The following is a 19972-nucleotide window of genomic DNA, read 5'->3' as shown; positions in this document are numbered from 1 at the left end:
CACCCAAATTCTCTACCCATTTATATTTATTCCCTAATACAATGAAGCATGCATTTATTTCTAGACTAGAGACATTTAATTATTTTGCCACTCTTAAATGTGGTAAGTAACCATTTACCATGTATACCCACATGTCATAGACACGTAAGGATCCAAATGTTAACACATAGGTGTCAGATAGTTAAACGTCTAACCTAAAAGTAACAAATATTTAAATATCCCTTATATCTATGATTGAAAGGAAAAAAGTCTAAGTACAATTGTCGAGATATGGCAGGTTTGGTAGGTCTCTAACTTCTCAACTTAACTCAAATAATTAAGTTTAGAGTGGAATTATGGAGCACCTTGAATCCAGATTCATCTCTCTAATTTGTTTTAATAGCACTGCTCTACTCCCTTTTAGATGGAATTGAAATCGTTTGGTTGGACTTCATCCCTAACCTCCATAAGAGGTGAAATTGGAGCTAGAAGTATGTCAAACATGGCCATATAATCTAAGAACAGCTTATCGAGATATCCAACAAAAAATAATCGTTCTCCTATTTCAGTGAGTAAAAACCTGATGGTCCAAACGAGTTGGGCTGAAAATGGGACAGTGTTTCGGTGAGACGGGCCCAGCAAGAACATAGGCCTGGTTGGGCCCCTATTCCCCCTACGTTTTCTCGGCCCACCCACCGTTGGGCTCGGCTCGGGCCTACCATCGGGCGGAGAGGAGGCCCAACTCGGGAAAAAGGAGAAACAGAAAAGAGGCCGAAAAGGCGAAAGGGATCGATGAGGTGGGGACCACCGGACCAGCGAGAGATGCGCATCCCGATGCAGCACGATGCCGCGGCGCCCTCTGTTCCGCTCCGCGCCGCGGCCACGAAAACCACGACGCCGCCGGGATCATCTGCGTCCGCCTTACCAGTGGCCGTCGCTGCTATGGATGACTTAAGCAGTTTTTTTTATGTGTATAAATAAAACAGGGTAGTTAACGAGTCATACTTTGGTTCTGGAAGAGAATATCTTTTTAGGAAAAAAGCAATAGGTCATCTTACTCTTTGCTACAGGTGCAATAATTTGCCCGGACAATAGACCTGAGTATAGTTTATTTAGTTCTAAACAATGCATCAGAATATGGAGGAAAAAGATGGCCTTAGTATAGGATCAATTGAGATGTACAGTTAAACAAAAAAGTAGATATGGATTTACAAAATTGATGCGGAATATTATATCCATGTAGTAGCTCCCATGTACTAGTTTCTTTTGCTTGAAAAAATAAAAGAAGCAGATAATTTCTAGAGAAGTCCAGAGAATAAAAAGATTGGTGGTGGGAGTGGGACCCACCTGTCATTGTCGGAGGAGCCTGCCTCGCCTCATGTGATCCCATCGGAGGCCACACCTCTGCTCCCCCTATATTATCCTGTCCATGGTGTTTTTCTTCCTCCTCCACAAAAACCAAAATCCAATCTCCAGCTCTCTTCCCCCCCCCCCCCCCCCCCCCCGCGTCCAGTTCCATCTAATCAGCTTCTCGTCGAGATGGGCCGCAAGTTCTTCGTTGGTGGCAACTGGAAATGCGTAATTTTTTTCTCTTCCTGCTTGAAATCTCTAGTCGCATGTTCTTGTGTCTCGGTGACTCAGGAGAATTTTTGATTTTTTTTTCTGTTCTGGAACGCGATTTAGGGAGTGTTCGTTAGGTGGAGATAGGAGAGATTGTCTCTCGTTTTCCGCGCGCACGCTTTTCAAACTACTAAACGGTGCGTTTTTTGCAAAAAATTTCAATAGGAAAGTTGCTTTAAAAAATCATATTAATCCATTTTTGAAATTTAAAATAGTTAATACTCAATTAATCATGAGCTAATGGCTTACCTCGTTTTGCGTATCTTCCCAATCTCCTCAATCCCCTTCTCTTCAAACACTCCCTTAGTGATTTAAGGGTGGAGATTGCCATGAAGGGGATGGATCTTTTTTTTTTCTTGAAACATTAGGAGAGATTTTTCCACGCTGATCCAGATCGGTGTAGAAACCACCCTGGTTGGTTGAGAAGAATGGATGGATGGCGGGGTTTTTGAGATCCGGATAATATATCTGAAGATTTGGTCTTCGTTTTCAGTCCGGTCCTAATCCTAGGAACCAGATGCGATTAGCTGCTACATATGCTACTCCTACACGATTAGCCGCGTTTTTTGGCGTTTCAACGCGAGACACTCTTAGTGGGAAATTTGGAGTTCACTGATCTTCAGGTGTTCCATCTTGCGCAAAGTGTGATGTCGGGTATGTTTAGCTCGGTTCAGACTTCAGAGTCTGAAACTTTTATGAGGTGCATGCGTGTATTATCCAGTGTCTAGAATTTGTCTCTGACGTGAATTATCAAGTGTCTAGAATTTAAGTCAGATCAAGGAGCCAACACCCGGAGATTTATTAATCAAATGGTGCATATTAGCTTTTGTCAATCGTGATTTCTAGCTTTGAACTGTTGTTAACTTACACAAGAAACGCGTCATGCACTTGGAGAACGGTAGTGGTATTGATGCTTCTTGTCGAATTTCTCGTATGCATATATGCTGAGAAATGCGAAAGAAAAGCACGGGTATTTTGTGTGATTTCAATGTCGTAGTGTGGTCTGTATCAATCTTCAAATATTTGCTTGCTAAAGACTGACATGATTCATTTTGATGTAACAGAACGGGACCACTGATCAGGTGGACAAAATTGTGAAAATTCTGAATGAGGGACAGATTGCTTCTACAGATGTTGTTGGTATGTGGGACTACGTTGCAGATTGATTCCTTTTAAGTGCGATATTTTCTGTTTTTATCATTCCCACGAAATCTGTATACAAAAAAACTGCATGGTAGGACATGCTTATCAATCTGGAACCATTGTGCTGCAGAGGTGGTTGTCAGCCCACCTTATGTGTTCCTTCCCGTGGTCAAGAGTCAGCTGCGCCCGGAGATCCAAGTTGCTGCTCAGAATTGTTGGGTGAAGAAGGGCGGGGCTTTCACCGGTGAGGTCAGGTTAGTTATCAGTTCTGTTTCAGTTGTACACCCAACATGCTGTAATGATCACCAGAAGGTTAGCTACAAACCTACTTGCAGAAAGATGCGCCATTACGCTGTTTGATTAGGTCTCATATTTAACATCACCCAGAAACAATGCCATCTTTTCAAGCTAGCATGCCATCTTTTCAAGCTAGCCTGCCTTCACTTGGTATTACATGTTGCATGTTGTTATATTTGCTCAGTCACAGTTAGTGTTGTATGATTGGCAGTCTCAATAGCCGTCTTCGCTTTTAGGCGAGGTTATAAGCCATTCACCATTGAACTCATCTTTTGTTTAAGTTGGTTGTTAATCTATTATTTTTAATGCAGCGCTGAGATGCTTGTCAACCTTAGTATTCCCTGGGTTATTCTTGGACACTCTGAAAGGAGGAGTTTGTTGGGTGAATCAAATGAGGTATGATCTAGTTTACATTCTATGAAATGTGCAGATATGAATTTTGTATAGTTTTAGCTGGAAATAGTGCAACAAGCCAAACCTGGGGATAACGGTCACTGGAGACAATATTGTAGCTACTTAGCTGGCACTAAATTTGATCCTAATCCAATATATCACCAACTTAATTTTACAAAGGTGATCTTGTTCGCTACAAATTGGTGGATGATCTGCTGTGAGGTTTTCGTATCATAATCATCTAATGGTTTCCTGCTCTTTCCTGAATTGCAGTTTGTTGGAGACAAAGTGGCATATGCGCTCTCTCAGGGCTTGAAGGTCATTGCATGTGTTGGTGAGACTCTCGAGCAGCGGGAATCTGGTTCGACCATGGATGTTGTTGCTGCACAAACAAAAGCAATTTCTGGTATCTAACCTCTACTTTTGGTCTTTTTGACTCTGTTGAATTCCTTATCCATTTGTGTACTCGTTTGATCTAAATGGTTTGCTGTTCGCCTATATGTTCAAATGGTATCTAGGATAATTTTCCATTCATTGAAGCTTTATCTTGCGAAAGTTAGTTAGATCTCTTTTGATGCACTACTCATTTCTTGTTTGGCTAAATTCTACACATTCTACATCAGAAAAAAAAAATCTTGCTAAAAGTCTTATAAGCCACTTGGTTATCACATATTCACTATGTGGGAGCACTCTAAAAATGGGAACATCTGGTGATCAGATGAATCCACAGGCAGTAATGTAATGTAATAGTTCAAGTGATTACTTGTTCAAGTGGTTAATGGTTTAATCTAGACCTTAATGTAATGTCTCATAGTTAGCATCATTTGATAAAAGATTAGCTCATCACATGAGAATTCAGGCTGAAATGACTATGGACTGTTTTACAGAAAGGATCAAGGATTGGACTAATGTGGTTGTTGCCTATGAACCTGTGTGGGCCATTGGAACTGGTAAAGTTGCTACACCAGATCAAGCACAAGAAGTAAGTTTCTTATATTGATAAGCACACAAAGTGTTCATTCATGAACTTCTGCACGTTCCATAATTGTTACCTATGCTCTAGATAAAATATCTTGTTTAAACAACCATCTGGTTTGTATTATTGTATCAGGTGCATGATGGCCTGAGGAAGTGGCTCGCTGCTAATGTCAGTGCAGAGGTTGCTGAATCAACAAGGATCATCTATGGAGGTATAAATCTACAGTATATTTTCTTGAACAAACACTTTACGATTGATTGCACAAGTGCACCTTAGGCGACAACTGTCCTGGTGCCTGGACATGATTGTTTACATGATTTTGCTACAGGTTCCGTAACTGGTGCGAACTGCAAGGAGCTGGCAGCAAAGCCTGATGTTGATGGTTTTCTCGTCGGTGGTGCTTCATTGAAGGTAAAGAATAATACGAACACAGTAGAACGATTGTACAGACATGATTACCCGCCTGATTCACTGAATACCGTCTCCCTTTCTTTGTTCTGTAGCCTGAATTCATCGACATCATCAACTCCGCCACCGTGAAGTCCGCCTAAGATCTTCACCCCATTCACCTTCGGCGTGGGAAGATGTCTGAAGAGGATCATACCTTTTTCTGTGCTTATGTAATGCTAGTAGTTTTGTGCTGGAGCAGCTACTCTTTTTCCTCCCCTTCACTTCCCTGAAGCTACCTGCAGCTTGAGCAATGCTAATAATGCACACCACTGAACATACTACCATACCAATAATGTTTAGCTCCTTTTGTCGTGAGTTATTATCATGTGAGTTTCAGATCAGATTTCACTGGTCCCTTCACCTATTCTTGCTGGCATATCAGTCTGATGAATCAGGCATCAATTCTGGTTTCTCTGTGTTATGGTCTGCAATGTCTAGTGAGGTTTAAGGTTTTTGCATCTTTTGGTCCCCATGATTGATTCCAAGTAACAGGCTAACTGCCATAGTACCTCAAATTTTGGAATATCTTGTGTTGTGTGCTGATCTGCTCAGTTGGCACAATCCTCTGAACGCAACCGTTGAGCAAACTTTGCACGGTTGCTGCCAATCAATTTGAGAATGGACCAATCTTTCGTCAGATGTCTGGACCTTGCATCACACTTTCGTACGATGATATATTCTCTTGAGCAGTATACAAACTTTTAGGCCGCCATTATTATAAGGCCATGGGTTTCATAACAAAATTTTAACCAGAATTGGCAAAACTCTTAATAGCATAGTACTCGATATGTAATTTGATTCTTTGGCCACTATTAGCCCATCGAATAATTTGATTATTTGGTCAGATAAACAAAGTTATCGTGTACCAAGAGTTTGGGTATTTGATCTCAGAACTACAAAAGATGAACACAAATTTGGCAAATTTGATTTCAGAACGGATTGATTATGGACTATGGAGGTAGATCTCAGAACCAAAAAAAATGAACACAAATTTGAGATGGATCTCAGAACGGCTTAAAAACTAGTAAAATTTAGATTCAGCTGTGTTTAACTCGAGTTTTAACTCAAGAAATTAACTGGACGGTCCGCTGCCGCTTCCCGCCATTACTGGGCAGCATAAATAAATGAGTTCCCGCGAGCTCATCTCCCTCAACCGCCTCGCGAGAATTCAAGCCGCTCATGCGTTGCATCGCCGCGCGCTTCGCGTCACCCCCACGGGAAGCGTGACCCCGCTCACGCCGCGCTCCACCGCCGCCGCCGCCGCCGCCTCCTCCTCCTCTCCTGCTCCCTCTCCAACCAGCAACCGAGAGCTCACCTGTTCTTGTTTCTCCCGGCACCGAAAGTGAGAAGAAAAAGGAGAGGTATAAATGAGCTCGCCGACGCCATCACGGGCCGCCGCCGCGTCGTCGTACCGGAGGCGTGGGAGGTGCACAATAAGAAGGGCGCGGGTGCGGCGGTGCAGGATGAAGCTGATGTACTTCCTGATGGACAAGGAGGAGAAGCATCGGAAGCGGGCGGAGCTGGAGCTGGAGGTGTCGGAGCTGGAGGCGGCGCTCGACAAGGAGACGCGCCTCGGCAGGATCCTCCACTGCTCCCTCCAGGGCCGCGTCGTCTGCCATTGCTGCCTCTCCACCCTCGTTCCTAACAAGGTGATCGATTGATTAGTAGTAGTAGTGATCAGCCTCTGTTCATCTGAATTTTCTTGGGTTCTTCGCATTGTGATATTTGCTGGTTCTTTGGAAATGATTTGCAGTTATTTTTCTTGAAATTTCAAAGAAGTTACTGTTTTGCAGATAATTTTTACTGTCTCTGACGAGGTACCAGAATTACATTAGAAAATGTGGTTCCTTCTGTTACCTCGTTAAGGATAGTAAAATTACTCTTTTTTCGAGCCCGAAAAACCTCAATAAATGACTCTTTCGTGTCTCCATTTCATTGTCGAGGCTGTTGAGACTGGAGAAAGTTTGATGAAAACATGATTGCAAGTGATTCATCAGTGGCGTACAGTCGAAGAGAGAGTTGTCATGATAAGATTTGACACCTGATACTGATACTGTCCAGTTTATGCCTGCTGCTTGTCTGCAATGAGCATGGAGTAGACACACCAGGATATCCCCCTATGATAATTGTGACAGATGATTGCTTCTTGGGAATTTTTCGTAGTCAGGGATTTCAGAAACTCAGAGAGTCAGTGAATGATTCTTACTGTATCTCAGGTTGAAAAACTGTGCCCACTTTGGATTCCTTCCCCCAACGTACAATGTTATCTGGATCTCTGACTCCTGACATGAGGACAATACAAGTACTGTTTGCCCATTTCATTGCACAATCTTGATTTGTCTACAGATAATCTCTCACACCTTATCTACCAGATCTGCTCCCCTTGGATCCTGGCCACTCGTACCCGTTATAACTTGTCGATCGCTTGCAAGATGGAGCCATAGATTCATAGTAATTCTTTCTATTTTATTCCTTTTTAATTCACCTTGTGGTAACAGCCAATGTAAAATTTCTGCTGTATTTCATACTCTTCTGAGTAACCTGAGCAAGTGAGCAGCACACTACTCTGATCAATTATCGGTGCATGTCTGTCCATTTCGATTATCAGAGAATGCGAAAAGTATATCACTATAAGCCATCATATCACTTGAAACACTTTGGTAAGTCAATAATTCATTCTTTCCATTGTTGCAGATCAGGGGCCTCCTTGCAGAGCTAGCAATTGTGGAGGATGAGATATTCTACCTGGAGAAGAAGGTGGACGACTTACGGCTGCGGCTTCACCGGGAGCGCAAGTGGACTGATCAGTGCATTTTTCAGCAGCAGCAGCAGAATTGGCCGCAAAATCGCCATCAGAGGCACTCCATCTGCAGCCTTGGTGGAAGGAGGGAGCTTCAAGGAGCTGAGTTGCTACCAAGGCTACCTTGTCCTGGCAGTGATGAAGCTCTTGAATGTGAAAGCAAGGCTTCTGTTGGATCTGTCTCTAGCAAAGGTACACAAATTTCATCATTCATATGCACTCCAAAGTTCTAGGTCTAAAAATGTTCTGTTGGTTGTTGAGTTCTTGCTCAAGTATTCAGAGTCATCAGGACACATAAAATTCAGTCTGTCAACTTTTTGTTCATCTTCGCAGAGAGAATTTTAGTACACAGGCTTCTTTGCAGATTCCTCTTTTATATTATACAGCACAAACGAACATCTTGCTGCATCTATCTATCAGAGAAGGATAGAAAACATTTTGATTCATGATTCTTTTTTTGTTGAGTAGGTGAGGAAGTTGAGCAAATACGAAGAAGCAGCCACTCATTTGAGAATTTGAAGCTCCCTGAAAGGAAAATCTGCTTGAGTGGCCCAAATAAGCTCTCTGAGGAGCTGATCAGACTGACAGTGAACATCTTCCACAAGCTGAATAAAACAACGAATGCAGCAGAGCTGGAGATGAGCAGCACATCAAAGCTCAACATCTCCTGCATTGGCCCCAGAAGTCTTGTTCCTAAGTCGTCTGCGATCACCGGCGCAGCCATTAGCACTCTCAAGAACCGCAGAATGTCACAGGGCGGCGACGGAGCAGAGAAGGAGATTGGGTGCCACAAGAGATTTGTTGAATTTACGAAGAGCTCGTTTGATGTAAGCCGCATATCGTCGTGTCTTGTAGACATCAAGAACTTGAGGTGAGCTATAACCCCTTTTTTTGTTGCAGTACAGTAATCAAAGTAAAACTCGATTCTGATGTCACTTGTTTTGCTTCCACAGAATCTTGATGCAGAGGCTTTGCAATGTTGATCCAAGTTTTCTGACGAACAAGCAGAAGCTGGCGTTCTGGATTAACATCTACAACTTCTGCATAATGCATGTACAGTAAGCTGCCCTGATCAACAAAACACACTGGTGATGAAATAAGCACTGCTTCATTCATTGCTAATGCAAGAAACTGTACTTTACAATGGTTTTAGGCATGTCTTCAGCATGGCTTACCTCCATCTCCAGATAAGCTTCTTGGATTGCTGAATCAGGTAGACTGTTCTTTCTGACAGAGAAATCAACTTAATTTTCAACTCAGTTATATTAAACCACACGCTGAACAAAGTATTTCTTTACCACCAGGCTTCAGTGAACGTGGGAGGAACAGTTCTGAATGTTCTGTCGATCGAGCATCTCATCCTGAGACACTCCCCTGAAGGCAAGCAAGTAAGCAGATTCACAACAATCCACATGCCATTATTTTTCACAGTTCTTATACATCAATTAGTTTGATTCAAACTCAACAATGATAAACTTGATGAACAAAAAGGGAATCATGGACGAAAGGGAGAGAGATTTGCAGCTCTCCTACGGGCTAGGATACCCTGAACCCAACGTCGTGTTCGCTCTGTGCAGAGGCAGCCGCTCCTCGCCTGCAGTACGTACAATCTTGAATCGTTTCATTGGCAGATCGAAACACAGTCTTTCCTGAACAAAATATTTTCATTGTTCAGAATTCAGATTAAGAATTCTTGTGTGTTTGGATTTGCAGCTGAGAGTTTACACGGCGGAGGACATCTCGAACGAGCTGGAGCGAGCCAAGGTGGAGTACCTGGAGTCGTCGGTGCGCGCGGCGAGCAAGAAGAAGGTGGTCGTCCCCAAGCTGCTGCACTGGCACATGCGGGACTTCGCCGACGACGTCGCGTCGCTGCTCGAGTGGATCTACAGCCAGCTCCCCGGCCGGTCGTCGTCGACGGGGCAGCTCAAGCGCACCATCAGGGAGCTCCTCGGCGCCTCCGGCGCCGGTGGCAAGGCGGCGGTGGCGAAGGCGGTGGAGGTGGAGCCTTACAGCGCCGAATTCCACTACCTGCTGCCACTCTGATGCGATGAACCTCTGATGATGAGTTTCTTCTCCTTGCATGCAGCATTGCTACGTACGGCTTTGAAGATATTCTGTTATTTCGCCGCGTATACCAACGTGTACATCGTTGCAAGTGACTAATCTAGTCAATCAAACAAATAAATTTAGTGAAGTATATATAGTTCAATTTTCCCCCCTACTGAATCCAACGATGTGCAGCCATTTTAGAAGTTAGTAGTTGTAGTATGACTGATACTCCCTCCATCCATCCCAAAATGTTTTGGGGGAGTAATTGTTAGAAGGAAAAATTGCAAAAATGTACCTCAATATCATCCTGAGTTAAGATCCCCTATAAAATATTTGTTGCAGATACTTCCTCCTCTTTTCTCGAATACGCAAAAGGATTGCACATCAATATATTAGAAGAAATGAATATTTGTTACACACGCAATCAGCCAGACCAACTTATGTGAAGAAAGGGAGGGAAACAAAAGACCAAGTTACTACGACTCCAAACAGTGGGAAAGGCAGAGCCCACTACTCTCCCAAAAAACCCTAAAATTAGCAATGCCAGCTAACGACCATAGATGGCCCTCTGAGAGGATGGATTGTAGGACCTCCGAGACCGAAGATAGTGTAGAGTTGAAAACCTTGGAGTTCCGTTCCTTCCACAGTTGCCAGGAGGATCAGAGAATCGAAGCCGGGATGGAGATGCTCAGGCAAGCATGCCCTAGACGAAGGCCACCAGATACACTCATATTTGAATACTGATAGACAAGAAATTCCCCGCACATCAAGCCTGAGATGACACGATTAGCGCATCCTCACTCATTGCACTCACCACGTTGTTGGGCCACGGCGATCGTAAGTCTCCACTATGGGATACCGGAAGATGAGATGTTGTGCTTGGCTCATGGGATTCGGTGGCGGCTGGTTTCTTTGGCACATTCAAATTCAGTAGATGATTTTGGTATGACATTGTGCCGCTAAGAATGAAGATGTGTCAAGGGCCATGTCCATCAAGAACATAACACAGGTGGAAAGAGGAGAAAAAACACGGGAGCAAAATTGATTGGGGATAAATCTCAAAATTAAGATGAATGAGGAGGTATTTATAGCTTAGAGGGGAATCTGAAACTGAGATGAGATGATGGTTTTGCAATTTTCAATTTAGGGCCATTTGAATCAGAAAAATTTATATATGATTTCATAGTATTCAAATCTTAATGGAATTTTTCCTATGTGATCATTTGATTCAAAGGTTAAAGCTTTCCAAATCCTATGAAATTTATATGAAATGGCTCATTGCATGTAGATTTTGGAGGAAACTTAGTAAGAGTTCTAACTGCTTAGAAATTTTTTTAGTCTATATTAATCTCTCAACCGATTTCTATTTTTCTTACAATCCAATCAGACGACTATTCCTATGTTTTACAATTCTCTATTTTACACTTGTATTCTAATTTTACGTTCTTTTTTATTTCTCAGTTTTTCCAACCATGCGATTTCGAGTGGGCTCTTGGATTCTGAACTCCCGTTTATGCTGGCAGAACATTTCCTACACGTTGCAACGCTCAACAGACAAGAACAAACGACAAACGCACTGAATAAGCACAGGCCATCATAAACCCCCATGGAGTAGTACGAAGCATCAGCTCGTCAGGTCAAAGCTCCCTGACATGTGGGCCCTACAGACCACCGACAGGTGGGACCCACCCGTCATCATCATGACCGCACCAACTCAACTCTCACTCCCCCTCACCTCCCTCCCCCTTCCACCGTACACCCCCAAAACCCCCCTGCCTTCTCTCGCCGATTCCGCCACCGCCGCCGCGCCGCGCCTCGCCGCCGGCCGCCCTTCGATCTCCTCCTCCTCCTCGGAATGGATCTCTACATGGACGACTACATCGACCCCTACGAGGAGGCCGAGGCGGAGGCCGCCGCGGAAGCCGCCGGGCTGACGTCCGCGGCAGCGGCGGAGGACTCCTCCGACGAGGGCGACTCCGAGGACGACTCCGAGGCCGAGAGCGACTACGAGGAGAGGTCCTACGGCCTCCTCCGCTCCGGCAACCACCGCGTGCGCAACCCGGACGGCACCTTCCGCTGCCCCTTCTGCCCCGGCAAGAAGAAGCAGGACTACAAGCTCAAGGACCTCCTCCAGCACGCCGACGGCATTGGCGCCTCCAGCAAGCGCCGCCGCCACGGCCGCGAGCGCGCCTTCCACCGCGCCTTCGCCCGATTCGTCCGCACCGACCCTTCCTTCGCCCAAGACCTCGCCGCCATCAACGGGATCGCCACCACTGCTGATGCTATCTCTAATTCTAGTGCTGCCGGTGCCAAGGAGAAGGCGGATGCCAATGGCGACACAGACGGATCCGCTTCGGTGGCGGCTGTGGCCGCGGGGAATAGACGGGAGGAGGAGAGGTTTGCTTGGCCATGGAGTGGGGTTCTTGCAGCTGGTGCAGGGTTCAATGCCGAGGACTTCGCGGATAGGGTCGCAATGTTTGGTTTGGATGATGTTGTGCCTTTAGTTGTCGATGATGCGGAAGGCGCTGATAGCTTTGCGATTGTGAGGTTCGCTAATGGTTGGGGTGGATTCGGCGATGCGCTCACGCTCGAGAACCATTTCAACAAGAATAAGCTTGGGAAGAATGAATGGGATGCAAGGGGTAGTGCTGGAGATGCTGTGAAGGGAGATGATGGGGACACAGATGTTAAGGTTTATGGTTGGGTTGCCCGAGAAGGGGACTATAATGCCGGGAATGTGGTGGGCAGGTATTTGAGGAAGCATACGAACCTGACAACCATAGATGAGGTCTCCAAGAGTGAATCGGAAAAGTCGGGGAAGATGGTAGCGATACTGGCAACTCAGATCGAGGCGAAAAATCGATTCTTGCAGGACTTGGAGACAAAAAAGAATGCAACCGAACTCTCCATTGCACGGCTCGAGGAGGACAACAGGAAGCTACACGATGCATATAATGAAGGTATGATGTGCAACTGTGCTTCATTTCTTATAGGCGTAGTTGTCACATGCCTAGCCATGTTAGCTGAGCTTGTATGAACTAGAGGAAATCAAGACATGATATATTTCTTTTTCTGTTTGACGGTTGCACTATCAATTTGCTGTTGTGATGCTAAAATTCCTAAATGTCAGAGGTACAGGAGATATGCATGTCATTTGCATTAAGCAAAGAATAAATTTGCTACAAGGACCTGTGGCACATGAGTATCCCCATTTGCCCACTGTCATAACCCATAGTCATTGTAGCATGCGTGAAGATAACAAGAAAAATCTAAGAGTATCACTAACAGCAGAACTAGATTAGGTTGTAGGTAGTTCTCTAATGCAATTTGCTCCTGCTTCCATCCGCTGTTCACAATCAGGCCTGATCTGTAACCACTGGTCCTGTAACCTGTCATCGCTTACTGGTAGTTTCTCCAACTCTCCATACCTCAAGGACATGAATTATCTATAGAATCTACACAGAAGCAGCAAATGATGGATTGTCTCTTTGTCCTAGAGGCACATGTCAAATACTCAAATGATTGATTGTGGAGGAGCCCTCTGCACTGCAACTGTTGGGCTATTTAGCTTCAGCCTTTATATTAGACATGGATTATTTAGAGAAATAGCATCCTCTTAGTTGGTTAGACTGTTAGACAAATAGTGGTCAGGTCTGCCATTATCTATGTGATTCCTTTCTTGTTTTGTTGTATGCTATTACCATATACCACAAGACCAACCTGGTTAGATAAATGTTGGTAACAGGGACAAACACAATAATAATCCTAATCATTAACTTTCATCGCTTAGCTAGTAATTGTATTTTCATTTCGTTATAAAATAAAATAAAAACTGTCTAAGACATCAATGTACGACGTTGTAACAACATTTATATTTCCATTTCAGAAATGCGCAATCTACACCGGAGAGCTCGTGATTATGCTTTAAGAGTTTTCCAGGATAATGAAAACTTGAAGCTTGAATTAGATAGCAGGAGGAGAGAATTGAATTCACGTGCTAAGCAGCTTGAAAAGATAACAGCTGAGAATGCAAGCGACAGGAAAAAACTTGATGATCAGAAGCAAAAGGTAATCTAATGAACTATCTAGGTGAAATACTAAGCTACGATCATATGCACCTCTGGTGAAGTATCATGCCTAGGCTATACTGTTAATTTACATGATTTGCAATACACTTATTTTGAGGTATTGAATGTTTCTGTTATGATAACCCAAGTGTGTACTGCAAATACTGTATGTAATATATATGCTTACTTCCTGAAATGTAATGTATAGGCAAAGGATGATAATAGTGAACTTGAGCTAGCAAGCATAGAACAGCAGAGGGCTGATGAAGATGTAATGAAGCTAGTTGAGGATCAGAAGGTTTGAAACTTTTTTTTTTACTTCTGTTATTTTTTCCTGTTTAGCGGGACTGTATTCTCTTATGATGAGAATTGACTCACTGATACACCTTAAAAATAACAGAGGGAAAAGGAAGATGTCCTTGCAAGAATGCTTCAGCTGGAAAAAGAGCTGCATGAAAAACAACAGCTTGAGCTTGAAGTAACACGGCTGAATGGTACACTTCAAGTGATGAAGCATTTGGAAGGAGACGATGATGGGGATATTCATGATAAGATGGAGAAATTGAGTGAAAGATTAGAACATGAAAAGAAACGTTTGGAAGAATTGAGCGGAGAGCTGGTGAAGAAAGAACGTGAAAGCAACGATGAGTTACAAGAGGCCAGAAAAGAACTGATAATGGTATTACTCCATTTCTCTATGATGATTGGCAAAATTCCTTATACCTATCTGTTCTTTATTTCTTTAATGATTGATATTCATGAAAAGGTTTTCATACATGATCATAATCATTTGCAATTGACAGGGTTTGGAGGACATGCTAACTGGGCGAACTGCTATTGGGATAAAAAGGATGGGGGAACTTGATGAGAAACCTTTCCAAAATGCATGCAAGAGAAAGTACGGAAACGATGACTATGAGACCAAAGCTGCGGAGCTGGTCTCAAGTTGGCAGGAGGAAATAAAGAAGCCATCCTGGCATCCTTATAAGATTATAACGGTTGATGGCGAAGATAAGGTATTTGCTCTGCTGTTCTATGTTTTACTCTTGTACCATCTCTGACATTAGACCCTAGGGTTTTTTTCGTAAGTGGTAACCATCGTCGAATTTTATAGGAAGTTGTAGATGATGACGACACGAAGCTGCGGCACTTGTGGATCGAGTACGGTGACGATGTGTGCAATGCAGTGAAGACCGCCCTGAGCGAGGTCAATGAGTACAATGCCAGTGGACGGTATGTTGTGCCCGAGCTGTGGAACTTCAGGAAAGGCCGAAAGGCGACAATGAAGGAGGTGCTCAAGTACATCTTTGGACAGATAGAGACAACCAGCAAGCGCAGGAGGCCGTGAAGTTCGTCCTTCGATGGATGAAGAAGCTGACAGGCAAGCGAAGGATGGTTTGAGGTGCTGGGTATTGGTGCTAGGTATCAAGAGCTGCTGCCTTCTGTTATCATCTCAGGTCAGGTTGGAGGCGCTGGTCAATTGATGGGTCTAAGTTGATGAATACTAGTGTATTGATCAATGGATGCCCATAAGGCTGTGCCAATCCTTAGTTATAATGATTATGGTTATGGTCAGTGTCAGGCTGTAGAAATAATCCTGTGTTGTGTCCCTTTGAATTGTAGAATAATCGTCTGTAATAATTTCGATATACTTTCGTGGTCCAAGACATCATAAATCTAAGTGATTAGCTACTAATTTTTCTGTGATCTGGATGTTGTGGTTAGTCATGCTGTGGCTAGAGCCGATAGAGGTGACCAAGTGACAGGCTGCGTGTTGATAGCATCCTTGTTTGCATTTCTTGATTATCCTATTTTATTTTTTTAGGAGTTTACAGTTCATGCTGGAGTCATGCATTCATCAGAGAGTCTTGTATAGTCCCTCTATTCGTAAATAAATATTTTTAATTCTAATGCCACCTAAGCGTCACATCAGTAAAACCGCTCTCCAAAACCGCTGAGGGAGTCAAATTGCACTGATTTGAATAGTTCGGGGAGTCGTGCTATCCGATTTTGTGGTTGAGGGTCACATATTAAATTCGAGTCATCTTATTCCAAAGCGTTTTGATGGTTATGGGCCGTTTTATGTCTCCTCAGTTATAGCCATCGAGCGGCTCATATAAGATAAGAGAAAATTGGAACCATGCCATTATAATTTTGTAAAATTTGAGATATGCCATCTTGACCCACATGTCATTGGGTTCTATATGCCATTGAGATACCGATGGCATATCTCAAACTTTACAAAATTATAATGGCATAGTTCCAATTTACCCATAAGATAATGCCCGCTCGTTTCGAAATCGCAAATGCGAGTGGGCATTCTCGTGTCTATGGGCCGGGTTTGGTGGTTGCTTCATGATGTGATTTAAACTCTAGTTAAGATTTAGATTTTGTCTTGGTTTTCGTTCGCATGTTTTTCAAACTTACACACGGTGCGTTCGGTAAAAAAAACTTTTTATATAAAAATTGCTTTTAAATATAAAATATATTTCTAGACTTCTCCGGTATTATATAACATTAACTTCCCAGTTTTGGCACATCTTTACATATTTTTCTACCAAACAAATGCCTCGTGATGATTCATTTTCATCCAGTCACGAAATAATCCACGATTTTTTAGATCGAAAAAGTCCACGATATTTTAAGTTATACTATCTCCGTCTCAAAATATAAAAACTTCTATCTATAAATGGCATATATATGTCTAAATTTATTGCTAGAAATACTTATATTCTGGGACGGAGGGAGTAGTTGCTCTATCTTTTTCCGTTTGGCCTTTTTTTGACGGTCATAATTTTTGTTTTCTAAACCTTTTTAGATTTTTACTACATATATTTTGAAACATTTTAGCACAATTTTGGAGTGGAAGTAAAAAAGATTAATTTGGGCGGGGAGAGAGATTCGCAAAGCGGGAAGCTGAATTTTTTTTACTACCGAGCAGTAAAAAAGCGAGAAATAATAATTATTAAAAAGAAAAAAAAGGAGAGAGGAGCGAGGGCTCGCCCTCGCCGCAGCGCAACACCCACTTCCTCCGGCCGGGACGCCGACATGGCCGGACGCGAGGACGCCGCCGCCGCCGCCGCTGCCGGAGTCACCGACGAAGCCAAGCTGTGGTGACTGCGCTTCAACAATGGTGCCGTTGATGATGACGATGACGATGACGAGGAGGTGGAGGAGGAAGAGAGCGACGAGGAGGTGGTGGTGGAGGAGGAGGAGGAGGAGGGAGGGGAAGGGGAGGGCGGCGCGGCCGGCGAGACGGAGGGGAAGGGCTCATGCGGCGAGAAGGAGAGGCAGAGTAGCCCGCGTTCGTGTGGTAGCTCTCCCTCTCCTGGTGGTAAGACCTCTCAGCTCAGCCTTTACGTTTCGTTATTGATCATCCCCTCTCGAAATCGCAAGTGCAATTGCCTCTCCATTCTAGTCTTTGGAGTTCATCGATCGATGCTTTTAGAGTTTTAGGTGGGTGAATAGCAGTGGGGATCGATTATCCGGCACAGCGTAGAGCCCTGATCTTTGGTAAGAACAGTTAGGGTTTTGTCAACCGCTATATTTCGCTGTTTCAGGCGTTAATTCCAGTCTAATCAATGATCGATTGACAGATTAGGATGCTAATTTACGTGCTCCACACATTTATTGCGTCATTCTTTTACTCTTGCAGTAATTTGATGGAACGTAAGGATTAGGGGAAATTCTCTTTTTTCCCCCGAAAGCCTCAGAAAATCCCAGCCCCAAAAATGTGGGGAAGAATATAATTTTTTAATCCAGTGCAGCCATTGTTGTCATAGCAAGAGTATATCTTTTTTTTTTCTGTCATTTTGTTTCCCCTGGACGTTGGCTGTGTGGAGAATGTGTGCTTCTTTTAACATCAAGATTAACTGCAAATATGTTCAAATGCAGAGGAAGTTTCTGAAGATGAATATGTTCAGGTTGGTGGAGTGCTGGAAAGAAGGAAGAGGAAAGCAACCGTGACACCTGGCAAGCTGCAGATTTCTAAAATTGAGACACCTCATAAGCTGCAGATTTCTGAAGTTCAGACGCCTCATAAGCTGCAGATTTCTGAAGTTGAGACACCTCATCAGCTGCAGATTTCTGAAGTTGAAATCAAGAGCAAAGAAGTTCAAGGTACAAGCTGAACTGCGTCATCTATTCTTATTTGCACAGCAAATTGAGGTGCATACCCTGAAATTGTGATTTCTCTGCATTCAGCTCTTGTGCTGGCTCAGGATTCTCAAAGGATCTCTCAAGAGAATGAGAATCTGAGGTTGCAGCTCGCTCTCAAGACAAAGGAGCTCGAGCATGAAGAGAATCAGAAGCTCAGGTTACAGTTGGAGCTGAAGAACAAGGACATTGAATCCCTGAAAAAGCAGAATGATGAACTGAAAGCTGAGATCGAGTACTACAAGAAGACTGTAAGTTTTATATGATGTTCTTCCCATTTCTTTCATAGTATCATGTACCTAGACTTTTAACACTGCGAAAAAACTGGCAATACATGATTTTCATGGTGTGAGGATATCACGTCGCATGCTACATATTTCTTACACAATAGACGTGGTTTACATATCCAATCTCTACTGTTAGGCACACACAACTGACAAATTTGTTGCTAAAATAATAATAACAAAAGAAAAAAGAGAGAAGCCTAGGGTGATGGGACAAACCCCAACTCCCCTTGTTCTGATGATCTATAAGCTGAGGAGGAAATCATTTTAGATTCTTTCGAGTATCATGCTAGATATCTCTTGTATTCTCAACTAAATGCTAGTACTACTAAAAGGCGTTCTTTGTGTTATGGTTATTTCTTCTATTTCGCGTCATCCATAACAATTTCATAGGAAGATTGATAAGGTGAGGATATTAAACCATAGTCCATAGGTGATGAAATATGTCAGGATGATTAACATGAAAACTAACACTGCTTTTGATCATACTTGACCAATATGGTGAAGGCAGAATTCAATTTGCTGTACTCACAACTGTTTTCTTTTTTCCCTACTGGTCAACCGGGTGACAAAATTTTACAGTGTTGGAGTGGACTGCTCCATTATATCTTATTGATGATTGATTGTTTTCTTATTATTTGAGGAACCTATCAGTTGAGAGCATGGAAACAGAGTAACATATGGAAACAATCTGTGTATTAACCTATCACATGGTTTTCTTAAACAATCTTAGGTAGTAATGCGATACCCTGAATATGATACTGACTCTCTTCAGTGTAGTCTAGTCTCTCGAGAAAGGCCCGGGGTCTTCCCGGCTAGCAACGCAAGCTGTGAGCTAGCCGGGCTGGGTTCGAGCCTCACCCCCTCCTTAATTCAAAATCAATCTAGTCCTTCCTAGATTGGTCCCATTTTTTTAGTCTAGTCTCTCATAAACATCACATTTTGCTTTGAGCAAGCAATCTTCTTATTTGTTATAAGTAGCACCTACTTGTAACTGAATGATCTTTAATATTCAGCAAGTAAATCTACCATTTTCATGCCATATATGGCCATTCTAGTACCACCCTTATTTATTTAGTGTAAATCTGTCAACCACCAAGTTGCTGCAGCTATGTCTTTTGACTTATGATCTTCATGTGTGCAGACAAAACCACCCAGAGTTGCAAGGCGCTGCAGATGGTGCGAGGAATATACGACCCACGACTACCGTAATTGCCCTCAAAGAAGGTCTTATTAAGAACAGGAAGGAGACGACTCCAACTAACATTAGGATTCAGAAATCTTCAAATTTACGCCTTTACGCCCTGGAGCTAGGATTCAGAAAGATGGTTATAGCAATGCCTCATTTTGCTTCTTGCTAGTGACGCTTTTAGGTGCCAGTCTATGTTAGTTAATTAATAATCATAAATCTGCTTCAGAACATGAGGATTTCTGCACTTTAATTAATCTTCATATGATGTGAACTTATGTGTTATCTAGTAGTCCTAGCAGTAGTGGAAGTGTTAGTTTCTGCGTACTCAGTGAGGGAAATGGGATGTCCCCTAAAACAAGTTCTTTTGGGACATGAACAAGAACTAGGAATACTTGTCTCATTGTCTGTGATCAATCGATCGTTGATCAAGTTATTCATTTTTATGTACCTTTGTTCCTTTTCTTGTCCTTCATGTTTTGAATTTTGGTCATGAATCCAACATACAAAAGGCAAAATTCTTTTCAGTTTTGTCACATGAGACATGCCAAGTTAATTCATATGTGA

At 43.1% G+C, this 19972-nt stretch overlaps 4 protein-coding genes across 5 annotated transcripts; all 4 read left to right on the top strand.

The window, feature by feature from the left end:
- Positions 1-1394: 1394 nt before the first annotated feature.
- Positions 1395-5384, top strand: LOC4325211 (triosephosphate isomerase, cytosolic-like). Its single transcript, NM_001406228.1, has 9 exons — positions 1395-1557; positions 2664-2739; positions 2873-2996; positions 3351-3435; positions 3706-3838; positions 4320-4414; positions 4544-4622; positions 4740-4822; positions 4915-5384. The coding sequence occupies exons 1-9, from the start codon at positions 1519-1521 to the stop codon at positions 4960-4962; spliced, it is 762 nt and encodes a 253-aa protein (NP_001393157.1). The 5' UTR covers positions 1395-1518; the 3' UTR covers positions 4963-5384.
- Positions 5385-6012: 628 nt separating this feature from the next.
- Positions 6013-10055, top strand: LOC4325210 (uncharacterized). Of its 2 annotated transcripts, none has more exons than XM_015766019.3 (8): positions 6013-6510; positions 7556-7853; positions 8130-8532; positions 8615-8714; positions 8815-8874; positions 8966-9049; positions 9153-9260; positions 9375-10055. In XM_015766019.3, exons 1-8 carry the CDS (start codon positions 6229-6231, stop codon positions 9702-9704), a joined length of 1665 nt encoding a protein of 554 aa, XP_015621505.1. In that variant the 5' UTR covers positions 6013-6228; the 3' UTR covers positions 9705-10055. The 2 variants fall into 2 exon arrangements, with proteins under 2 accessions (XP_015621505.1, XP_015621506.1); XM_015766020.3 differs by lacking the exon at positions 6013-6510 and adding an exon at positions 7268-7481.
- A 1405-nt stretch (positions 10056-11460) lies between these two features.
- Positions 11461-15473, top strand: LOC4325209 (factor of DNA methylation 1). Its single transcript, XM_015766573.3, has 6 exons — positions 11461-12670; positions 13597-13778; positions 13986-14075; positions 14178-14456; positions 14581-14793; positions 14892-15473. Exons 1-6 carry the CDS (start codon positions 11566-11568, stop codon positions 15123-15125), a joined length of 2103 nt encoding a protein of 700 aa, XP_015622059.1. The 5' UTR covers positions 11461-11565; the 3' UTR covers positions 15126-15473.
- Positions 15474-16894: 1421 nt separating this feature from the next.
- On the top strand, positions 16895-19869 carry LOC9271871 (centromere-binding protein 1; the record flags this gene model as incomplete). The annotated part of the gene is made up of 4 exons (XM_015780944.3): positions 16895-17111; positions 17672-17896; positions 17981-18183; positions 19361-19869. Coding segments are annotated over 4 exons (738 nt in total), but the record flags the coding sequence as incomplete, so codon positions are not given.
- Between the last annotated feature and the right edge of the window lie 103 nt (positions 19870-19972).

Source organism: Oryza sativa, chromosome 1 (genome assembly GCF_034140825.1).
Source record: "Oryza sativa Japonica Group chromosome 1, ASM3414082v1".
NCBI lineage: Eukaryota > Viridiplantae > Streptophyta > Magnoliopsida > Poales > Poaceae > Oryza > Oryza sativa.
The sequence above is the reverse complement of the archived record's forward strand: the minus strand, read 5'-3'. Positions and strand labels throughout refer to the sequence as shown.